The sequence below is a fragment of the Oncorhynchus mykiss genome, chromosome 18 (genome assembly GCF_013265735.2).
Source record: "Oncorhynchus mykiss isolate Arlee chromosome 18, USDA_OmykA_1.1, whole genome shotgun sequence".
In the NCBI taxonomy this organism is placed as follows: Eukaryota; Metazoa; Chordata; class Actinopteri; order Salmoniformes; family Salmonidae; genus Oncorhynchus; species Oncorhynchus mykiss.
In genome coordinates this window covers 8,928,267-8,950,231 of record NC_048582.1, presented here as the reverse complement: position 1 = coordinate 8,950,231, position 21,965 = coordinate 8,928,267, and the positions used below count along the sequence as shown (strand labels likewise).

At 43.3% G+C, this 21,965-nt stretch overlaps 3 protein-coding genes across 3 annotated transcripts; all 3 read right to left on the bottom strand.

Annotated features, from left to right (window-relative positions):
• Positions 1-39: 39 nt before the first annotated feature.
• Positions 40-1,371, bottom strand: LOC110496912 (phospholipid scramblase 2-like). Its single transcript, XM_036951673.1, has one exon. The coding sequence runs from the start codon at positions 1,314-1,316 to the stop codon at positions 306-308; it is 1,011 nt and encodes a 336-aa protein (XP_036807568.1). The 5' UTR covers positions 1,317-1,371; the 3' UTR covers positions 40-305.
• Positions 1,372-2,594: 1,223 nt separating this feature from the next.
• hsf2bp (heat shock transcription factor 2 binding protein) lies at positions 2,595-15,037 on the bottom strand. The gene is made up of 8 exons (XM_036951672.1): positions 14,676-15,037; positions 11,488-11,635; positions 11,255-11,358; positions 10,521-10,670; positions 5,769-5,913; positions 5,161-5,278; positions 4,008-4,111; positions 2,595-3,465 (listed from the first exon to the last, which is right to left on the bottom strand). The coding sequence occupies exons 1-8, from the start codon at positions 14,820-14,822 to the stop codon at positions 3,212-3,214; spliced, it is 1,170 nt and encodes a 389-aa protein (XP_036807567.1). The 5' UTR covers positions 14,823-15,037; the 3' UTR covers positions 2,595-3,211.
• A 1,313-nt stretch (positions 15,038-16,350) lies between these two features.
• On the bottom strand, positions 16,351-21,299 carry LOC110495382 (origin recognition complex, subunit 4). Its single transcript, XM_036951671.1, has 14 exons — positions 21,182-21,299; positions 20,894-20,962; positions 20,488-20,564; positions 19,822-19,912; positions 19,642-19,717; positions 19,453-19,538; positions 19,323-19,371; positions 19,070-19,221; positions 18,566-18,739; positions 18,345-18,431; positions 18,146-18,254; positions 17,924-18,019; positions 17,769-17,836; positions 16,351-16,724 (listed from the first exon to the last, which is right to left on the bottom strand). Exons 2-14 carry the CDS (start codon positions 20,948-20,950, stop codon positions 16,542-16,544), a joined length of 1,305 nt encoding a protein of 434 aa, XP_036807566.1. The 5' UTR covers positions 20,951-20,962; positions 21,182-21,299; the 3' UTR covers positions 16,351-16,541.
• Positions 21,300-21,965: the final 666 nt, after the last annotated feature.

Genomic DNA, 21,965 nt, shown 5'->3' with positions numbered 1-21,965 from the left:
GTTTTGCTGTTACTGAAGCCCAAAATATTTAGCCTTGGAGTTGTTTTGTTGTTACTGAACCCCGGGTCCTTAGAGCCTTGTAGTTGTTTTGTTGATGCTGAACCCCGGGACCTTGTAGCCTTGTAGTTGTTTTGTTGATGCTGAGAAGTAGGAAGTTGTTTAAGATGGAGAATAACACTGGGGAGAGGACCGTTAGATATACACAATGAGAGGGATTTGGAGTTGTTGATTTTGACATGCAACTTTATTGTAGGTCTAATGTAATTTTGATGCCGTGGGTTCCGTAGTCGGCACAGAGTAAAAGTTCAATGTTTCTTGTCTCCTTTCCTTTCCTCAAAATACAGGAAATCGATCAGGAAGCAGGCTCCCAGCAGCACAGCCTTCATCTTCACATCCAGGTCCATTGGGAACACGATCCCAAAATGATCCGCGTCCGTGTAGACTTCGCGCAGGAAGCCGGACCACTGCTTACCGATGTGCCCTATCAACATTGAGTCATCCAGAGTCTTCACCTCAAATGTGACGTCTCTGCAACAACTACAGAAAAACAGCGGCCCTTTGATCCTCAGCTGAGGCTGTCTCCTCTCGTTCAGCACAGTGAGTTTGGGCAGGAACGGGTGACACTCCTGCACCACATACCCTATGGGAATACCGGGGGGACTCTGCACCTCCAGGTCTTGCAGGCAGCAGGGGAAGCAGCAGTAGCTGCACGCAAGAGGGCGCGTCAGGGTCAACACCTCCTGCCCCAGGTTGTCCTGGATGTGAAAGGTGAAAGGTCGGCTGGGGCCAAAGCACTGTAGGGTGCAGCAGTTGTTCTCCTCTTCCGCCAGAAACACTTGTTGCCCGATGCTGTTCTTCACATTGTAGGAATTTCTAACCTCCCAACCCAGCAGTTCGGCCAGATGAAAAGTCTGATGGACGAGAAGCTGGTCCACATGAATCAGGTATTCCAGTCCTGGGGGGCAGCCGGTGGGTCGGAGATCAGGCGGAGGGGCAGGCATCATCGCAGGGACCGGAGGGGGCACGTAGCCTGGGGGTACTGGCGGGATTCCGGGGTTCGTGGGCGCAGGGTAGACAGCATTAGGGTGTCCGAAAGGGGCAGGCATCATCGCAGGGACCGGAGGGGGCACGTAGCCTGGGGGTACTGGCGGGATTCCGGGGTTCGTGGGCGCGGGGTAGACAGCATTAGGGTGTCCGAAAGGGGCAGGCATCATCGGAGGAGCGGAAGGGGTCACGTATCCAGGGGGTGGGAACCCAGGGTTTGTGGGAGCTGGGTAGACAGCATTGAGTGGTCCGAGAGAGGCAGACATCATCATATGAACCGGTGGGGCTGATGGTGTCAGGTAGCTTGGGGGTGGTGGCACCACGGTGGGCGCTGGGTACACAGCATTGTGACCAGGCGGAACCTCTTTGGAGTAAGCTGGGGGTAACCGTCCTGAGTCGGTGTCGCCATGTCCTTTGGAGGCCATTGAAACGATGCACTTCCACGTTCTACAAGATCAAAACAAGACATCAAAAAGGTTCTTCCTTATTTTTTAACTACAAAAACCAAGTTACACCGTTATAGCTTCACATGCTCTGACACATACATTTTCTACACGTTAGCAAGGTATTGGAAACACATCTCTTCTGAGTGTGAGCAAGTTCCTGTTGCTTCTTGAGAGGATTTGCAAATGACTATTATTAGCAGAGATCCTAAAGCGGACTCAGTCCAGCCCAGTCTTTTAGCCCTCTCATCTTGAGTGTACAGTAACACTTCAGAGATCCTAAAGCGGACACAGTCCAGCCCAGTCTTTTAGCCCTCTCATCTTGAGTGTACAGTAACACTTCAGAGATCCTAAAGCGGACTCAGTCCAGCCCAGTCTTTTAGCCCTCTCATCTTGAGTGTACAGTAACACTTCAGAGATCCTAAAGCGGACACAGTCCAGCCCAGTCTTTTAGCCCTCTCATCTTGAGTGTACAGTAACACTTCAGAGATCCTAAAGCGGACTCAGTCCAGCCCAGTCTTTTAGCCCTCTCATCTTGAGTGTACAGTAACACTTCAGAGATCCAACCATGTTGGGAATGGAGGTCGGTCAGAATATGGAAATGTTTTGTAACTTTGAAATGGACTGTAAACTCAACAGACTGAGGCTTGACTGTATGTGTTCAGAGACTTACTTGCTTCAATTACCCTACAGCCTGGTGGACACGTGCCGAGTCAGCTTACTCAGTGTCACCCCCCTCAGACACTGAAAGGCTTATCCACTTTAGGTGGCTCCTAATGACCAGGCCAATCTCTACGTCATAATCTGTTTATCTGGAAGTCGGAGGCTCAGTTGGTAGAGCATAGTGCTTGCAGCACCAGGGTTGTGGGTTCGATTCCCACGGGGGACCAGTATGAAACGATATGCCTGTACTGTAAGTGGCTGTGGATAAGAGCGTCTGCTAAACGACTGACATGTAAACGTAGCCGGAGTTAGGGAGTCACGTGTGAGGTGGTCCAGGATGTGGTGGTGGGAGAACAGGAGAGTCAGACAGATTCATACACACAAACCGCCCCTAACCTGGGAAAAATAGGCAACATATCATATAGAAATGAATGTTAAATTGGAAAAGTTTTGAACAACATTTTATTGTCTGTAACAATGGTAGAACACAACACACAAAAATAAAACATCCTCCATTGTTACTTGACCTCAAGGTAATTGACCTAATGAAATAAGGCCATGAGTCTGATATGGTATTAGCTGGTATTAGGTCAACAGGCTAACAGGTAGAAACAGATCCAACTCACCTCACAACAGTAGATACATGTTTTAAACAAACAGACGGCTTCTCTTTAACATATGGCAAGCAGAAGTCATCCTTGCTTTGGACCATGTCAACACGTTTTAATTTGACATACACCATTTTTGTAGTTCTAATGTATGTTCTATATATGGCTTATGAATGTGTTATGGAGCCCTTATGTACAGTTATGGGGTTCTACTGGTCCAGAACATCTGCTGTGGTGGGATAGGAACCAACCTGACTAAGTCCCTGGACCCGGGGGAAAACGAGAAAGGGACACGATGGAACCAACCTCTTCCACAGTGCATCATGGGAGCTCTCCTCAGTAGAGCTCTCTCTAATCAGAGAAACGTTTACTCTACAGTAGGAAAGCATCATCATCATCACGTGAGTGGGATGTGTCGCTAGTGCTGTGTGTTTCACTTTGGGTTGGATGTATTTATACATGTACTTGGTCAGAGGAGGAGGTGCCATGGGGGTCCAGGAAGGAGGTGCGGAGGGAGCCCAGGTCATCCAGTGTCTCCTGGGCCGTCTGCCTCAGGGCCGGGTGGCGGCTGGAGGTGGCCAGCGTGCGTATGCGCTCCAGTGGAAGAAGGGGGTCGTCCAGCAGCAGCCCGGGCCCCACCAGGGCCTCCTCCAGCAGCACTGACTGGAGCAGCCGCAGGGCGTGGAGGCAAACCTCAGAGTCCCCGTCTCAGGAGGGGAAGAGGGGTCAGGAGAGAGGAGGACAAGAGACAGCAAAAAGAGAGAGATAGAATGAAACAGAAAGGGTGAGGGAAGAGAGGATGGGCAGAATCAGACAGAAACAGCATGAGAGGAAGGGAAAAGAGAGAGAGAGAGAGAGAGAGAAAGAGAGAGGGAGAGAGAAAGAAAGAGAGAGAGAAGGAGAGAGAGAGAGAGAGAGAGAATGAGAGAGAGAGAAAGAGACAGAAGGAGAGAGAGAGTGAGAGAGAAAGAGAGAGAAAGAGAGAGGAGAGAGAGAAAAAGAGAGAGAGAAAGAGGTCTTAATCCTCCTAACTGACCACAACACGAGTCCTTCTTCAGTTAAACACACTGATGCCAGCTCTCTGACCTCTGATTCAGGCTCTGTCTTTCGGACACACACTGGACTCTTGGACGATTAGCCCCATTGTGGGCAATAAGAGATCCAAATTAACAAACTAACGCTTTTGAATGCACACATTTTATAACGCCACATACAGAGCACACAAGCCCACCCCTCACTCCCCTCTTACCTTCCAAAAGGGTCCAGATGAGAGAGAGAAGTCCTGGAAACTCCCTGATATACTTCAGTCCCTTTACACTGATACTGACATTATACAGAGCCATCAGCATCAACCTGTAACACAGAGAAACTACAATAACCACCATCATTCATCCACTTGCAGATAAACTACAACAACCATCAGCATCCACTTGCAGATAAACTACAATAACCATCATCATTCATCCACCTGCAGATAAACTACAATAACCATCATCATTCATCCACCTGCAGATAAACTACAATAACCATCATCATTCATCCTCTTGCAGATAAACTACAATAACCATCATCATTCATCCACTTGCAGATAAACTACAATAACCATCATCATTCATCCACCTGCAGATAAACTACAATAACCATCATCATTCATCCACTTGCAGATAAACTACAATAACCATCATCATTCATCCACCTGCAGATAAACTACAATAACCATCATCATTCATCCACCTGCAGATAAACTACAATAACCATCATCATTCATCCTCTTGCAGATAAACTGCAATAACCATCATCATTCATCCACCTGCAGATAAACTACAATAACCATCATCATTCATCCTCTTGCAGATAAACTACAATAACCATCATCATTCATCCACTTGCAGATAAACTACAATAACCATCATCATTCATCCACCAACAGATAAACTACAATAACCATCATCATTCATCCACTTGCAGATAAACTACAATAACCATCATCATTCATCCACCTGCAGATAAACTACAATAACCATCATCATTCATCCACTTGCAGATAAACTACAATAACCATCATCATTCATCCACTTGCAGATAAGCTACAATGGACATCCACATCCACCTGCAGAAAAACTACAATAACCATCATCATTAATTTACCTGCAGAAAAACTACAATAACCATCATCATTTCTCCACCTGCAGAAAAACTACAATAACCATCATCATTCCTCCACCTGCAGAGAAACTACAATGCCTAGTTCATTTATTATTGTAGGTATCATTTGATCTGGATTCTGATGGCTGTGTGTATTGATGTTGAGTGTGTGTTGGGTCGGCCAACATAACTGCTGAGGAGACGTGTGTGTGTGTATGATTATTAATGTGAGTGATTTAGAAGTCCTCCAGTCTTACACTTTGAGTTTGGGGAAGACCCCAGGCTTCAGGAGCTCCAGCTGCTGCATCAGAGTCTCCAGGAGGACGTGGGCGGAGCTGGACAGGTAGTCCCGCCCACACGTCACCGCCGCCACGTCTGAGTGGACAATCAAACAGCAGAGAGGTCACCGATTGGAGAGCTAAAGATGATAACGCTGAGCAGGGTGTGCCATTTATTATAAACTGGGTGGTTCCAGCCCTGAATGCTGATTGGCTGACAGCCGTGGTATATCAGACCATATTTCACAGGTATGACAAAACGTTTATTTTTACTGCTCTAATTACATTGGTAACCAGTTTATAATAGCAATAAGGCACCTCGGGGGTTTGTGGTGTATGGCCAATATACCACGGCTAAGGGCTGTATCCAGGCACTCGTAAGAACAGCCCTTAGCTGTGGTATATTAGCCATATACCACGCCCCCTCATGCTTTATTGCTTAATTATATGATGCAAAATATGTTATATAACACAGCATAGACTGGAATAACTCACAGTGAGATGGTGTATTTATAAACTGTGGTTATCAAAATACATTCAATAGACAGTTTGGATGGCATGCCATGGTGACATAGCTACACACTCACTGGTGACGACTCCGGCCAGCGCCAGAACAAACTGCTGCTCATGGGAGTTGGAGTCTTGCTGCTCGGCCTTGGCCTCCCCATCCAGAGACTTGACAAAGCTCTCCAGGGTCTGGCCCGCCACGCTCAGGAAGGACTGCAGCTTACCCTACAATTAGAGTAATGAGGCAGGGTCAGAGGTGGCCAGAGGGAAAGGGGAGGAATTAAGGAGGGGAACAAGGAGGATGATGGAAGAGGATAAAGGCAAAGAGAACCAGGACATGGACTGTAGTTTAAAGAGAACCAGGACATGGACTAGAGTTCAAAGAGAACCAGGACATGGACTGGAGTTTAAAGAGAACCAGGACATGGACTGGAGTTTAAAGAGAACCAGGACATGGACTAGAGTTCAAAGAGAACCAGGACATGGACTGGAGTTTAAAGAGAACCAGGACATGGACTAGAGTTTAAAGAGAACCAGGACATGGACTAGAGTTCAAAGAGAACCAGGACATGGACTGGAGTTTAAAGAGAACCAGGACATGGACTAGAGTTTAAAGAGAACCAGGACATGGACTAGAGTTTAAAGAGAACCAGGACATGGACTAGAGTTTAAAGAGAACCAGGACATGGACTAGAGTTTAAAGAGAACCAGGACATGGACTAGAGTTCAAAGAGAACCAGGACATGGACTAGAGTTTAAAGAGAACCAGGACATGGACTAGAGTTTAAAGAGAACCAGGACATGGACTAGAGTTTAAAGAGAACCAGGACATGGACTAGAGTTCAAAGAGAACCAGGACATGGACTAGAGTTTAAAGAGAACCAGGACATGGACTAGAGTTTAAAGAGAACCAGGACATGGACTAGAGTTTAAAGAGAACCAGGACATGGACTAGAGTTTAAAGAGAACCAGGACATGGACTAGAGTTCAAAGAGAACCAGGACATGGACTAGAGTTTAAAGAGAACCAGGACATGGACTGTAGTTTAAAGAGAACCAGGACATGGACTAGAGTTTAAAGAGAACCAGGACATGGACTAGAGTTTAAAGAGAACCAGGACATGGACTGGAGTTTAAAGAGAACCAGGACATGGACTGGAGTTTAAAGAGAACCAGGACATGGACTAGAGTTCAAAGAGAACCAGGACATGGACTAGAGTTTAAAGAGAACCAGGACATGGACTGGAGTTTAAAGAGAACCAGGACATGGACTAGAGTTCAAAGAGAACCAGGACATGGACTGGAGTTTAAAGAGAACCAGGACATGGACTAGAGTTCAAAGAGAACCAGGACATGGACTAGAGATCAAAGAGAACCAGGACATGGACTAGAGTTTAAAGAGAACCAGGACATGGACTAGAGTTTAAAGAGAACCAGGACATGGACTAGAGTTTAAAGAGAACCAGGACATGGACTAGAGTTTAAAGACAACCAGGACATGGACTAGAGTTTAAAGAGAACCAGGACATGGACTAGAGTTCAAAGAGAACCAGGATATGGACTAGAGTTTATAGAGAACCAGGATATGGACTAGAGTTCAAAGAGAACCAGGACATGGACTAGAGTTTAAAGAGAACCAGGACATGGACTAGAGTTTAAAGAGAACCAGGACATGGACTAGAGTTTAAAGACAACCAGGACATGGACTAGAGTTCAAAGACAACCAGGACATGGACTAGAGTTTAAAGAGAACCAGGACATGGACTGGAGTTTAAAGAGAACCAGGACATGGATTAGAGTTTAAAGAGAACCAGGACATGGACTAGAGTTTAAAGAGAACCAGGACATGGACTGTAGTTTACAGAGAACCAGGACATGGACTAGAGATCAAAGAGAACCAGGACATGGACTAGAGTTTAAAGAGAACCAGGACATGGACTGTAGTTTAAAGAGAACCAGGACATGGACTGGAGTTTAAAGAGAACCAGGACATGGACTAGAGTTTAAAGAGAACCAGGACATGGACTGTAGTTTAAAGAGAACCAGGACATGGACTGTAGTTTAAAGAGAACCAGGACATGGACTAGAGATCAAAGAGAACCAGGACATGGACTGTAGTTTAAAGAGAACCAGGACATGGACTAGAGTTTAAAGAGAACCAGGACATGGACTAGAGTTCAAAGAGAACCAGGACATGGACTAGAGTTTAAAGAGAACCAGGACATGGACTAGAGTTCAAAGAGAACCAGGACATGGACTAGAGTTTAAAGAGAACCAGGACATGGACTAGAGTTTAAAGAGAACCAGGACATGGACTAGAGTTTAAAGAGAACCAGGACATGGACTAGAGTTTAAAGAGAACCAGGACATGGACTAGAGTTCAAAGAGAACCAGGACATGGACTAGAGTTTAAAGAGAACCAGGACATGGACTGTAGTTTAAAGAGAACCAGGACATGGACTAGAGTTTAAAGAGAACCAGGACATGGACTAGAGTTTAAAGAGAACCAGGACATGGACTGGAGTTTAAAGAGAACCAGGACATGGACTGGAGTTTAAAGAGAACCAGGACATGGACTAGAGTTCAAAGAGAACCAGGACATGGACTAGAGTTTAAAGAGAACCAGGACATGGACTGGAGTTTAAAGAGAACCAGGACATGGACTAGAGTTCAAAGAGAACCAGGACATGGACTGGAGTTTAAAGAGAACCAGGACATGGACTAGAGTTCAAAGAGAACCAGGACATGGACTAGAGATCAAAGAGAACCAGGACATGGACTAGAGTTTAAAGAGAACCAGGACATGGACTAGAGTTTAAAGAGAACCAGGACATGGACTAGAGTTTAAAGAGAACCAGGACATGGACTAGAGTTTAAAGACAACCAGGACATGGACTAGAGTTTAAAGAGAACCAGGACATGGACTAGAGTTCAAAGAGAACCAGGATATGGACTAGAGTTTATAGAGAACCAGGATATGGACTAGAGTTCAAAGAGAACCAGGACATGGACTAGAGTTTAAAGAGAACCAGGACATGGACTAGAGTTTAAAGAGAACCAGGACATGGACTAGAGTTTAAAGACAACCAGGACATGGACTAGAGTTCAAAGACAACCAGGACATGGATTAGAGTTTAAAGAGAACCAGGACATGGACTGGAGTTTAAAGAGAACCAGGACATGGATTAGAGTTTAAAGAGAACCAGGACATGGACTAGAGTTTAAAGAGAACCAGGACATGGACTGGAGTTTAAAGAGAACCAGGACATGGACTAGAGTTTAAAGAGAACCAGGACATGGACTAGAGTTTAAAGACAACCAGGACATGGACTAGAGTTTAAAGACAACCAGGACATGGACTGTAGTTTATAGAGAACCAGGACATGGACTAGAGATCAAAGAGAACCAGGACATGGACTAGAGTTCAAAGAGAACCAGGACATGGACTGGAGTTTAAAGAGAACCAGGACATGGACTAGAGTTTAAAGAGAACCAGGACATGGACTGGAGTTTAAAGAGAACCAGGACATGGACTAGAGTTTAAAGAGAACCAGGACATGGACTAGAGTTTAAAGAGAACCAGGACATGGACTAGAGTTCAAAGAGAACCAGGACATGGACTAGAGTTTAAAGAGAACCAGGACATGGACTGGAGTTTAAAGAGAACCAGGACATGGACTGGAGTTTAAAGAGAACCAGGACATGGACTAGAGTTTAAAGAGAACCAGGACATGGACTAGAGTTTAAAGAGAACCAGGACATGGACTAGAGTTTAAAGAGAACCAGGACATGGACTAGAGTTGAAAGCATCAGAGGCAGAGGAATAGCTTCAGATGAGTGCTGACCCCTGAATCTTTATTTAATCAGGTAGGAAAGTTTGCGTGATGAAGTGTGATGAAGCTACTGTCATCATGTTATAGCTATCCAGTCCTCTCAGATCTCCACTGGTGTGATGAAGCTACTGTCATCATGTTATAGCTATCCAGTCCTCTCAGATCTCCACAGGTGTGATAAAGCTACTGTCATCATGTTATAGCTATCCAGTCCTCTCAGATCTCCACAGGTGTGATAAAGCTACTGTCATCATGTTATAGCTATCCAGTCCTCTCAGATCTCCACAGGTGTGATAAAGCTACTGTCATCATGTTATAGCTATCCAGTCCTCTCAGATCTCCACAGGTGTGATAAAGCTACTGTCATCATGTTATAGCTATCCAGTCCTCTCAGATCTCCACAGGTGTGATGAAGTTACTGTCATCATGTTATAGCTATCCAGTCCTCTCAGATCTCCACAGGTGTGATGAAGCTACTGTCATCATGTTATAGCTATCCAGTCCTCTCAGATCTCCACAGGTGTGATAAAGCTACTGTCATCATGTTATAGCTATCCAGTCCTCTCAGATCTCCACAGGTGTGATAAAGCTACTGTCATCATGTTATAGCTATCCAGTCCTCTCAGATCTCCACTGGTGTGATAAAGCTACTGTCATCATGTTATAGCTATCCAGTCCTCTCAGATCTCCACAGGTGTGATAAAGCTACTGTCATCATGTTATAGCTATCCAGTCCTCTCAGATCTCCACAGGTGTGATAAAGCTACTGTCATCATGTTATAGCTATCCAGTCCTCTCAGATCTCCACTGGTGTGATAAAGCTACTGTCATCATGTTATAGCTATCCAGTCCTCTCAGATCTCCACAGGTGTGATGAAGCTACTGTCATCATGTTATAGCTATCCAGTCCTCTCAGATCTCCACAGGTGTGTAAGCGGCTAGGGGTTGGTTTGGAATTGGGTGAAAGGTTTTGTAAGGTCTGTGGATGAATGCCTCTCACATCAGCCAGGATGTCTTTGACTGCCTCCTCCTTACTGGAGGTGCTCCACAGCAGGGTGCAGGAGGCAGCCCCCAGCCCAGTACAGAACTCAGCCTGCTGCTGCAGCTGCTCCCGACTCTCCCACAGCTGCTCCCTCAGAACCAGCTTCTCCTGCAGGGGCATGCAGCAGACAGGTTAACATGATGACACACACACTTCCACTCATACACACACACTTACACTCAGACACACACACACTTACACGCATACACACACACTTCCACTCAGACACACACACTTCCACTCAGACACACACACTTCCACTCAGACACACACACTTACACTCAGACACACACACTTCCACTCAGACACACACACTTCCACTCAGACACACACACTTACACTCATACACACACACTTCCACTCAGACACACACACACTTACACTCAGACACACACACTTACACTCAGACACACACACTTACACGCATACACACACATACTTACACGCATATACACACACACTTACACGCACACACACACACACATACTTGTCCCAGGAACCATCTTCTCTTGGTCTACAAGTGAGGCCTTAAGACATACTCTGACACACACAATGTTACCTAGGGAACAGGTTACCTCTCTCTCTTTAATATCTCTCCATCTCTCTTTAATATCCCTCCATCTCTCACCTCTCTCTCTCTCTAAAATCCCTCCATCTCTCACCTCTCTCTTTAATATCCCTCCATCTCTCACCTCTCTCTCTTTCTGACACTCGCTCTGCGCTGCGTCCAGGCGAGAGCGGAGGTGCAGACACTCCTGTCTCAGTTGCTCCTGCTCCTGACCAAGGCGCTCCTTCACTACACACACACACACACAATTTTCCCTTTCACTGTTTAGGCCATTTCCCAATACAAACATTCATGTTATTCATTATCAGCCCACTTGTATGATAACATCCGCGTAGAGCCGTTTCAAGGGCAGCTTACTTGTCTCTGCAGCACGGGCTTTCTGCAGCATCTCAATCAGGTCTCCATTCACTACTTTGGGTAAGAACTCTCGGAGCTGCATGACCTCTGTAGTCAATCTCTCCAAGTCTCTTTTTCTGATTTGGACCAGGCCATCTCGGCTGTCAACCTAGAACAGAAAATCAATAGCCAGTCATGTGCATAAATGTTTTGTTATAGCTTTTACTTGATTTTTGCAAGGTGTGGCTTATTTTTGCCAATGTGCCAGGCAAATACACTACTGTTCAAAAGTTTGTGGTACTTAGAAATGTCCTTGTATTTGAAAGAAAAGCACATTTTTTGTCCATTAAAATAACATCAAATTGATCAGAAATACAGTGCAGACATTGTTAATTAAGGCCAGCATCCCTGAGCCGCCTCTTCACTGTTGACGTTGAGACTGGTGTTTTGTACTATTTAATTATGCTGCCAGTTGAGGACTTGTGAGGCATCTGTTTCTCAAACTAGACACTCTAATGTACTTGTCCTCTTGCTCAGTTGTGCACCGGGGCCTCCCACCCCTCTTTATTTTCTGATTAGAGCCAGTTTGAGCTGTTCTGTGAAGGGAGTAGTACACAGCGTTGTACGAGATCTTCAGTTTCTTGGCAATTTCTCGCATGGAATAGCCTTCATTTCTCAGAACATGAATAGACTGACGAGTTTCAGAAGAAAGGTCTTTGTTTCTAGCTATTTTGAGCCCATAATCGAACCCACAAATGCTGATGCTCAGGATACTCAACTAGTTTAAAGAAGGCCAGTTTTATTGCTTCTTTAATCAGTCAACCGTTTTCAGCTGTGCTAACATAATTGCAAAATGGTTTTCTAATGTTCAGTTAGCCTTTTAAAATTATAAAATTGGATTAGCTAACACAACGTGCCATTGGAACACAGGAGTGATGGTTGCTGATAACGGGCCTCTGTACGCCTATGTAGATATTCCATTTAAAAAATCTGCCGTTTCCTGCTACAATACTCATGCTACTAATGCTACTTACAACATTAACAATGTCTACACTGTATTTCTGGTCAATTTTATATTATTTTAATGGACACATTGTTTTGCTTTTCTTTCAAAAACAAGGACATTTCTAAGTGACCTCAAACCTTTCAACGGTAGTGTATGTGTATGCAGTAGTCATATCTGTAGTCTCCCTCGGCACAAAGGGTGCCTTCACAATGTGAACAATGCTCCTCGTGCTGTTGCCCGAGGTCTGGGATTTCCTGAGACTATCATATCTGTAATATTAGGTGGTATGCAGTAGTCATATCTGTAATATTAGGTGGTATGCAGTAGGCATATCTGTAATATTAGGTGGTATGCAGTAGTCATATCTGTAATATTAGGTGGTATGCAGTAGGCATATCTGTAATATTAGGTGGTATGCAGTAGTCATAGCTGTAATATTAGGTGGTATGCAGTAGTCATAGCTGTAATATTAGGTGGTATACTGTAGTCATAGCTGTAATATTAGGTGGTATGCAGTAGTCATAGCTGTAATATTAGGTGGTGTGCAGTAGTCATAGCTGTAATATTAGGTGGTATACTGTAGTCATAGCTGTAATATTAGGTGGTATGCAGTAGTCATAGCTGTAATATTAGGTGGTATACTGTAGTCATAGCTGTAATATTAGGTGGTATGCTGTAGTCATAGCTGTAATATTAGGTGGTATACTGTAGTCATAGCTGTAATATTAGGTGGTATGCAGTAGTCATAGCTGTAATATTAGGTGGTGTGCAGTAGTCATAGCTGTAATATTAGGTGGTATGCAGTAGTCATATCTGTAATTTTAGGTGGTATGCAGTAGTCATATCTGTAATATTAGGTGGTATGCAGTAGTCATAGCTGTAATATTAGGTGGTATACTGTAGTCATAGCTGTAATATTAGGTGGTATGCAGTAGTCATAGCTGTAATATTAGGTGGTATGCAGTAGTCATAGCTGTAATATTAGGTGGTATGCAGTAGTCATAGCTGTAATATTAGGTGGTATACTGTAGTCATAGCTCTAATATTAGGTGGTATGCAGTAGTCATAGCTGTAATATTAGGTGGTATGCAGTAGTCATAGCTGTAATATTAGGTGGTATACTGTAGTCATAGCTGTAATATTAGGTGGTATGCAGTAGTCATAGCTGTAATATTAGGTGGTATACTGTAGTCATAGTTGTAATATTAGGTGGTATGCAGTAGTCATAGCTGTAATATTAGGTGGTATGCAGTAGTCATAGCTGTAATATTAGGTGGTATACTGTAGTCATAGCTGTAATATTAGGTGGTATGCTGTAGTCATAGCTGTAATATTAGGTGGTATGCAGTAGTCATAGCTGTAAAATTAGGTGGTGTGCAGTAGTCATAGCTGTAATATTAGGTGGTATGCAGTAGTCATAGCTGTAATATTAGGTGGTATGCAGTAGTCATAGCTGTAATATTAGGTGGTATGCAGTAGTCATAGCTGTAATATTAGGTGGTGTGCAGTAGTCATAGCTGTAATATTAGGTGGTATGCTGTAGTCATAGCTGTAATATTAGGTGGTATGCAGTAGTCATAGCTGTAATATTAGGTGGTGTGCAGTAGTCATAGCTGTAATATTAGGTGGTATGCAGTAGTCATATCTGTAATTTTAGGTGGTATGCAGTAGTCATATCTGTAATATTAGGTGGTATGCAGTAGTCATAGCTGTAATATTAGGTTGTCATTTAAGAGTCCCTGTATGCATACAGTTCACTAGAAGCAGACCATCTTTGCTAGCTCTGAAATAGTTATTGCAGGTCTGGCATCTAGTGGACAAATCTGAAAATTACAATGTAAATGTCAGGACAAGGACGGACAGAACTTTCAGGTAAATTATCTCTTCACACGACAAATAACGGACTCGCTCCTGACCAGACCGAAATAGTAACCTAATCCAACATTACTCGACCTACAAGTCTAGCTGACAGTGACTCTTCAACTTTGTTTGCTGAGATGGTTGTTACAAAGAGAGAATTTACTTGTGAATAAGTAGTAACTTAATCGTCATGTAAGTACCTGTGTATTCGTGTCTGGTTAGCTCTTGTTAGCTAATTACAGTAGCCAGCGTAGCTAGCAAACGTGCAGCTTCATGGAAGCTAATCTGCGAGCTCAATATTTTTGTTTTACTACAGTGATAGTCAAAAATATGATATAAATACCTTTCCTTTCTTGCACAAAGCCCACATCTTTGTGTCTATGAATTTAGTCATGTTTAATTCCTCTGAGGTTTGTTTTGAGATTAGTTTAGTGCACTTGCCACTAGTGATGGGCATTCCGAGTCTTTTCGGTGAGCAGAGCCGGCTCATTTGGCTCCGTTCAGGTAAAAGAGCCGGCTCATTTGGCTCCGTTCAGGTAAAAGAGTCGGCTCATTTGGCTCCGTTCAGGTAAAAGAGTCGGCTCATTTGGCTCCGTTCAGATAAAAGAGCCGGCTCATTTGGCTCCGTTCAGGTAAAAGAGCCGGCTCATTTGGCTCCGTTCGGGTAAAAGAGCCGGCTCATTTTGCTCCCAAATGGCTCCTCGTTCAAAATGTTTAAATATATCTAGAACCAAGGAAAACGTGCAAATGTCCTATGTAAATCACAAAACTAGGCAACCATTATGTCGGATCGTGAAATGCATGTTTAAATGCATTTTTACCTGGATAAATGATTCAGTTCTTTTAAACGCACTGCACATTTTAGGATGGACCAGAATGACGCGCTCTCCCCGCTATTGATTGTTTCTGCAGTGAGAATTCACCCTCTTTAGATAATTATTTAGTAATTTATTTACGGGTAAGTTGTTTTGAAAAAAAAAAAAAAAAAGTTTGTAGCTGTATGTAAATCACCAAAAAGCTCAAAGGTTTATTGGTGGAATGTTTAATTACTCCAGCATAATTTCCGATAATCATACGTAATCTCTATGCAACGGCACTGTTTCACTAGGACACTTTTGTAAAGATACACCCACCCCCAAACATCTTACTGCACTATGGGCCCTGACCTACATCATGTCACGTTTGACCTTTCTAGCTTCCAGTGGGCTAGCTACAGTTCACAGTTTCAAGAGTTCCTCCGTCATGTACTAAACATCTACAGTACTCGCTCTATATTTGACCTCTCACGGTTCAAATGTCTCATTCTCTCTGGTCGTGCTGTTGTTACGAACGCAGTACGGCGGCTGGACCTCCTAAACAAGAACTTTTCAAATGTCTGAGACCAGCCCCTCACGCCTCATGGAGGGGGCAGTACCTCCGCTGACCGGGCATCCACTGTTTCCACAGAGGGGAGCCATGTTCTTGAGTATTGTGGTTGACTGAGTGGTAGCCGTAGATGGAGAAACTACCACGTCATGTTCATTAGAACAGGTACTGACTGTTGAATGACAGCCCTTCATCAGCCCAATACACACACCTTATCTTTTGAGCTAGTCCCTCAGTGGTAGTGATGTCTGGGTGGATTCTACAGTTAGCTGAAGTGTCCTGCTCACTGACAGAGGGAAAGGTGCAGAAGGCTGTGCAGTACGCTGCTGGGGACACCAGCATCAATGCAGGTCTTCCAGACCCCAGAACCTGTAAAAGTGCTGCGTCTCTAGCATGGTAAACACATTTAATGCAAAATCTTATTAAACCGACATACTTACTGTTCAGGAGTATTACATTTTCTTATTTTCTGAGTGACATTGACGATTATGCGTTTATCTTTGCATTAATTGTGTGTGCTATTCCCCCTGACATAAAGCATGATTGCTCAATGTGAATGGATTTGTCCCCTGTAATGTCAGTTCCAAAACAGACCACTAGATGGTGGCATTTAGCATGGAATACTTCTTAGGTTTCAAGAACTGGTACACTGATGACCCCAAAAAATTGCATGACTTTATTCAATAAGTACAGACAAATATTTACATTTACACACAAGGAATGAACACATGGCAGAAACATTTGTTAGGTCATTCATTGTCTATCCCCGAGGACAGGGTCCAGGCCACAGTCCCATATCTTTCATAACTGCCCCACTGGACACAATATAGAGGAATATGTTCCTTTAACCAAAAGCAGACATGGCCCACTGTTTAACATCTGTGGGGCATTGTGGGTATTTCTGCAGGGCCTCCATGATCTGGCTGTGGTCCAACAAAAGTTTCATCAGCTGGTACTCCTTCTGGATCTTTGCTGTGGAGCTGTCCATAGACTTAATCAGCTCCAACTGCTGCAGGTGTTCAAACGCCTGGAACAGAGTGTTGTTGGGTTGAGTAAATCTTGAGTATCAAATAATACAATGGCATACATGTGGCTAAGACTGTATGTATACAATAAACTTTATAGTCAGGGGTATTACAGAGAAGGGACAACCAACTGCATTACATACTGAACAAAAATAAAAAACGCAACATCCAACAATTTTACTAAGTTACAGTTCAAGGAAATCAGGCAATTTAAATAAATGAATTAGGCTGTAATCTATGGATTTCACATGACTGGGCAGGGGCGCATCAATGGGTGGGCATAGGCCCAGCTAATCCAAATCAGTTTTTCCCCACAAAAATGGCTTTATTAGAGACAGAAATAATCCTGTTTCATCAGCTATCCGGGTAGCTGGTGTCATACGATCCTGCAGGTTAAGAAGCCGGATGTGGAGGTCCTGGGCTGGTGTGGTTTACACGTGGTCTGCGGTTGTGAGGCCGTACTGCAAAATTCTCAAAAATGCTGTTGGAGGTGGCTTATGGTAGAGAAATTAACATCCAATTCACTGGCAACATTCCTCATGGACATTCCTGCAGGCAGCATGCCAATTGTATACTCCCTCAAAACTTGTGGCATTGTGTTGTGTGACAAAACTGCACATTTTAGAGTGGCCTTTTATTGTCCCCAGCAGAAGGTGCACCTGTGTAATGATCAAGCTGTTTAATCAGCTTCTTGATATGCCACACCTGTCAGGTGGATGGATTATCTTGGCAAAGGAGAAATGCTCACTAACAGGGATGTAAACACATTTGTGCACAAAAATAACAGAAATAAGCTTTATGTGCATATGGAACATTTCTGGGATCTTTTATTTCAGCTCATGAAACATGACCCGAGAACACTTTACATGTTGCGTTTATATTTTTGTTCAGTATACATCAACATTCAGCACATATCCACCCTTCTTCATTGTGAAATAAACTTACCTTGAGAACGATCTACAAAAACGTTATAGGATTTTTATGAAATATACTATTGGAAGGGTCTGATGTCATTCTACTGAGACCATGATGTCATGCAGACCCACCTTTATGACGACTGGCTTGTCAAAGTTATGTATAGAATGGGATTTCCTCTGCAGGAATTTCTTGAACTCTGACAAAAAAATAAAATATCTATTAACACAAATGTATGTCATTCCCAACTATTACACACCAGCTCTTACCAACTGTCGATCCTTACCATTGTGAACCATCTGGAAGTTAAACGGCTCTCCTTCATAGATGTCATTCAAGTGTTTCATGGCAATTATCAGGCACAGTTCGAGAATGGACAGGCCTGGAAAGACCAACAAAGCAAAATGCAGGCCAAATTATCAATGTTTCATCAAATGGTCATGTGTCCATCAAAGACATCCTCTAATAATGAGCTCTACCCCTAATGGCTTTAGGCTTTAAATTATACCATGAAGTATGTTTGCTTTAGAGTCCACCATACAGACTCTACTGGCCTCCAGGAGATCAGTGGGCTTGATGGCAGGTTTAGATGCGCTCACTCGGCTCAGAGCCAGCATCTGCAGAGAGGGGTCCACACACACACAAAGCAATATTTAGAGGGTTTTTTCCCCACTCTTTGCTTTTATACTACAGATACAAACTCTTACCAGTAACAATTGCAGGGAACGGAAGTCTTTGCTGGAGTTATAATGACTTTGTAAAACGTCCACCACTAGTTGGTCTTCACATAGCGTCTGAAAGAAAGTCAGAGAGCATTGTGGGTAAGAAAAATGCCTTTCAGATAAAGCCAACTACAGCACATCACAAATCTAGTACTGTTAAAAAATATATATATAATAATAAGTTTACAGTCCTGGACTGGCCTCACCTTGATGCTGTCATTCCACTCGTCATAGAACTTGGTGTCGGGGAAGTCTTGTGGCAGGCTGAGCTGTGAGCGGACGTTGTCCAGGTACTGTATGAAGCTCAGGGAGCTGAGCAGGTGTATCTGTCTGTGGCTGAACCTGGACTTGACCCTCTTCTCTAGCAGCTCCAGGACATCCTGCAGCAAGTAAAGATGAGACCAGTTGTGATCACCAGAGAAGAAGGTAGAGTAAAGTCACAGGAGACTGCTGAGGGGAGGATGGCTCATAATGCCTGGAATGGAGTAAACAGAATGGTATCTATACGCATGCAAACCATGTGTTCGATACTATTCAATGTATTCTGTTCCAGCCATTACTTAGAGCCCGTCCTCCCCAATTAAGGTACCACCTGTGAGTAGAGTAGAATATAATTAGATTGAAACCTATCCTTTTGAAGCTAAAACTAGTTCATCACTGGAGAGGTCTAAAAGCTAGATAGTACACAACTGAGGTAGAAGAGACCCTACCAGTCTGCAGGTGAGGCCGATCACAGCGACGGGAGCCTGGGCAGACTGGGAGACATCCAGGAGGTTGTAGAGCAGAGTCTGGTTCTTATGGTGGGCAAACAGGTCAAACTCATCCAGAATGAAGAGGACAGGACGACTGCTGCTACGATCACCTGGGACAAAGAGAGAACAGTACACTGTAGAGACATACTGTCAGCATAAAGAGGGAGGATTCTTCAAAATTATAGTGAGGGCAATGTGCAGAAATGATTACCTTTCTTTAACGCCTCAAGAAGGAAGGCCAGGTTTTCTGCAAAACTACCCTGAAAATAACAATAAAATTAAGAGCAAGCAAAAAATTACAAAGGGACAAAACATACAGCATAACTTCTGTAAACACTTACAAACACTTTGTCTCCAACAACATTCTCCAGATTGAGCTGGCGTGTGATTTCTTTGAGCGCTATTCTATCATCAGTCTGTAAAAGACCTAGAGAGACAGTAAAGAAGAGTTGGGGAGAGAATTAACAGAGTGCAGAAACAGACAGAGAATCAACAGACATAGAAACAATCACAGACATCCTACTACCAACCATTCAGGTGGACAGGTAACACATTCTTATTGACATCCTTCACCTCCAGCAACTCTCTCAAGACACAGTTAAGGAGCTGGAGAAAACAGAAGAAAGTCAACATGCATGACGACGACAATAGAAGTTGGCTATACAGGACAAACAGATCTGGGACAAGGCTATCCTCGTAGCATGCCATACCATTGTTTTCCCAGATCCTCTGGGTCCAACGATGAGTACAGAATTACTCTCTCCATGGACAGCTGTCCTCCTCAGCAGCTCCAGCAGGTGTCTGGAACATCAACACAAGGACCGTTACCCACAATGCCCCACTCTCTGCAGATCAGTATACAACCTGGCCAATTGCCACGTTCAAAACAACTGGGAACTCTCCGACTTCAGCGTGTTCAAAACAAATGGGAACTTGGAAAAAAACAAGCTTCGACTGGGAACAATCTATTTAAACGGTTATCTAACTCGGGAACTCAGGCCTCTTTCTAGAGCTCTGACCTCGTATTTCTCAGAGTTCCCAGTTGTTTTAAACGTGGCCGATGGCCGCCACACAGAAACAAACTTGACAGGTGTAGGTGGGGCTGGAGACAAATAAACAACAGCTGGGTCCTTGTGAAATTGAAAATCTAAACAGTTAAGCTTATTATGCTGAGACTTTCAGCCCCCAACAAAATGCACATTGCCATGACACTGTGGAGTACCCCTCATAAAACACACTTGTCATGTATTATGGCAAATAGACCCAACTCATACCATTACCCTTACATTAATCAATCTGCTACAGTAGTCAGTGAATGTCACGTTTGTCAATTAATAAAACCTTAGTTAGCAGGTCAGCACCACCAAGGAACCTACTTGTGTTGTGACTCCATTCCCACTGGCTTTTCAGGAAGTCTCTGATGACAGAATCTCTCCCTCAATATCATCTGAACCTGAAAAATATATCCATACTTAAAAAGAGTCATTATTAAGTATTTGCGAATAATGTTGTCCATGGGACATCATACCTTAATGTGTTATCTGTGTAAGGTTTAAAAAAAATGTTTAACCTTTGTTTAACTAGGCAAGTCAGTTAAGTACAAATTCTTATTTACAATGACGGCCTAGGACCAGTGGGTTAACTGCCTTGTTCAGGGGAAGAACGACAGATTTTTACCAGCTCGGGGATTCGATCTAGCAAGGTCACCACAACCAACTCATGTATTGATCCTTTACGTTGCCTGCTCAATGTACACATTCAATAAAACAAACGAATACAAACCTGAGAAATACATTCGCCGACTGGCATGTGTGTTTCCTTCACTTTTCGTTTACTCATGGTGGCAACAGTCTAGAATGGACAAAACACAAGAGACTTGCGCTGAAGCTAACTACAGTAACGTTAGCTAGCAAGCAACATGGCATGCAGCGCAAACAAAGCGATATATTTATATATTATAGGAACTAACGTTAGCTGCTGACTCGCCTTATAAAAATACAAGAGTAAGATGAAACATATAACTAAGTGATATTTACAAGTTTGGTGACATTAATAATAATAACTATTTACTTTTTTCCCGATGACAGTGGTCTAAGCGCGAAATTGGAATCTTTGCGAAGACATTTCTCATTTAACGATCACAACTCCGACCCACTTCCGGGTCACCTAATTATTGGACCTACAATAGGAGGCTATATTACTGCACAAAACAATCTACACACATTTAAATTAATAATTCCAGTATGTAAGATTCCCTGCATCTAATTAATATCAAATGTACTTAATCAAGGAAGGGATGTTCTCTTCCAACAGTGATTATCTTACCACCGCCACCAAGTTAGCACTTGTGATGGGAATGCATAATGAATGGTCCAGACCTTTTGGTAGACAGAAGTAGTAGTCTGCTTATGTAAGCTTTATTTATTCAATGTCAGGTCAGACACATATGTGTTGAGCCTTTTATCAGTGGTGGAATAAGTACCCAATTGTCATACTAGAGTAAAAATGAAGATACCTTCATAGAAAATGACTCAAGTAAAAGTGAAAGTCACCCAGTAAAATACTACTTGAGTAAAAGTCTAAAAATATTTGGCTTTAAATATACTTAAGTATCCAAAGTGAAAGTATAAATCATTTCTAATTGCTTCTATTAGGTAATCCAAACGGCACAAATGTATTTTATTTATTATTTACGGATAGCCAAGGGAATACTACAACATTCAGACATAATTTACAAACGAAGCATTTGTGTTTAGTGAGTCAGCCGGATTGGTGGCAGTTGGGATGACCTGGGATGTTCTCTTGATAAATGTGTGAATTTGACATTTTTCCTGTCGTGTTAAGCATTCAAAAT

Bases quoted from the DNA above. Each gene is read 5' to 3' on its own strand.
- LOC110496912 (XM_036951673.1), bottom strand. From the start codon at position 1,316: ATGATGATGTCTGCCTCTCTCGGACCACTCAATGCTGTCTACCCAGCT.
- hsf2bp (XM_036951672.1), bottom strand. From the start codon at position 14,822: ATGAGCCGGCTCTGCTCACCGAAAAGACTCGGAATGCCCATCACTAGT. The intron at 5,279-5,768 runs GTGAGTGTGTAG...TTGTCCACTCAG, and splicing joins GCTGGCCGGAGTCGTCACCA to ACGTGGCGGCGGTGACGTGT. The intron at 3,466-4,007 runs GTAAGAGGGGAG...TCCCCTCCTGAG, and splicing joins CATCTGGACCCTTTTGGAAG to ACGGGGACTCTGAGGTTTGC.
- LOC110495382 (XM_036951671.1), bottom strand. From the start codon at position 20,950: ATGAGTAAACGAAAAGTGAAGGAAACACACATGCCAGTCGGCGAATGT. The intron at 19,913-20,487 runs GTAGGTTCCTTG...TTGATGTTCCAG, and splicing joins GGAATGGAGTCACAACACAA to ACACCTGCTGGAGCTGCTGA. The intron at 19,222-19,322 runs GTAATCATTTCT...TCTTTGTCCCAG, and splicing joins TCTTGAGGCGTTAAAGAAAG to GTGATCGTAGCAGCAGTCGT.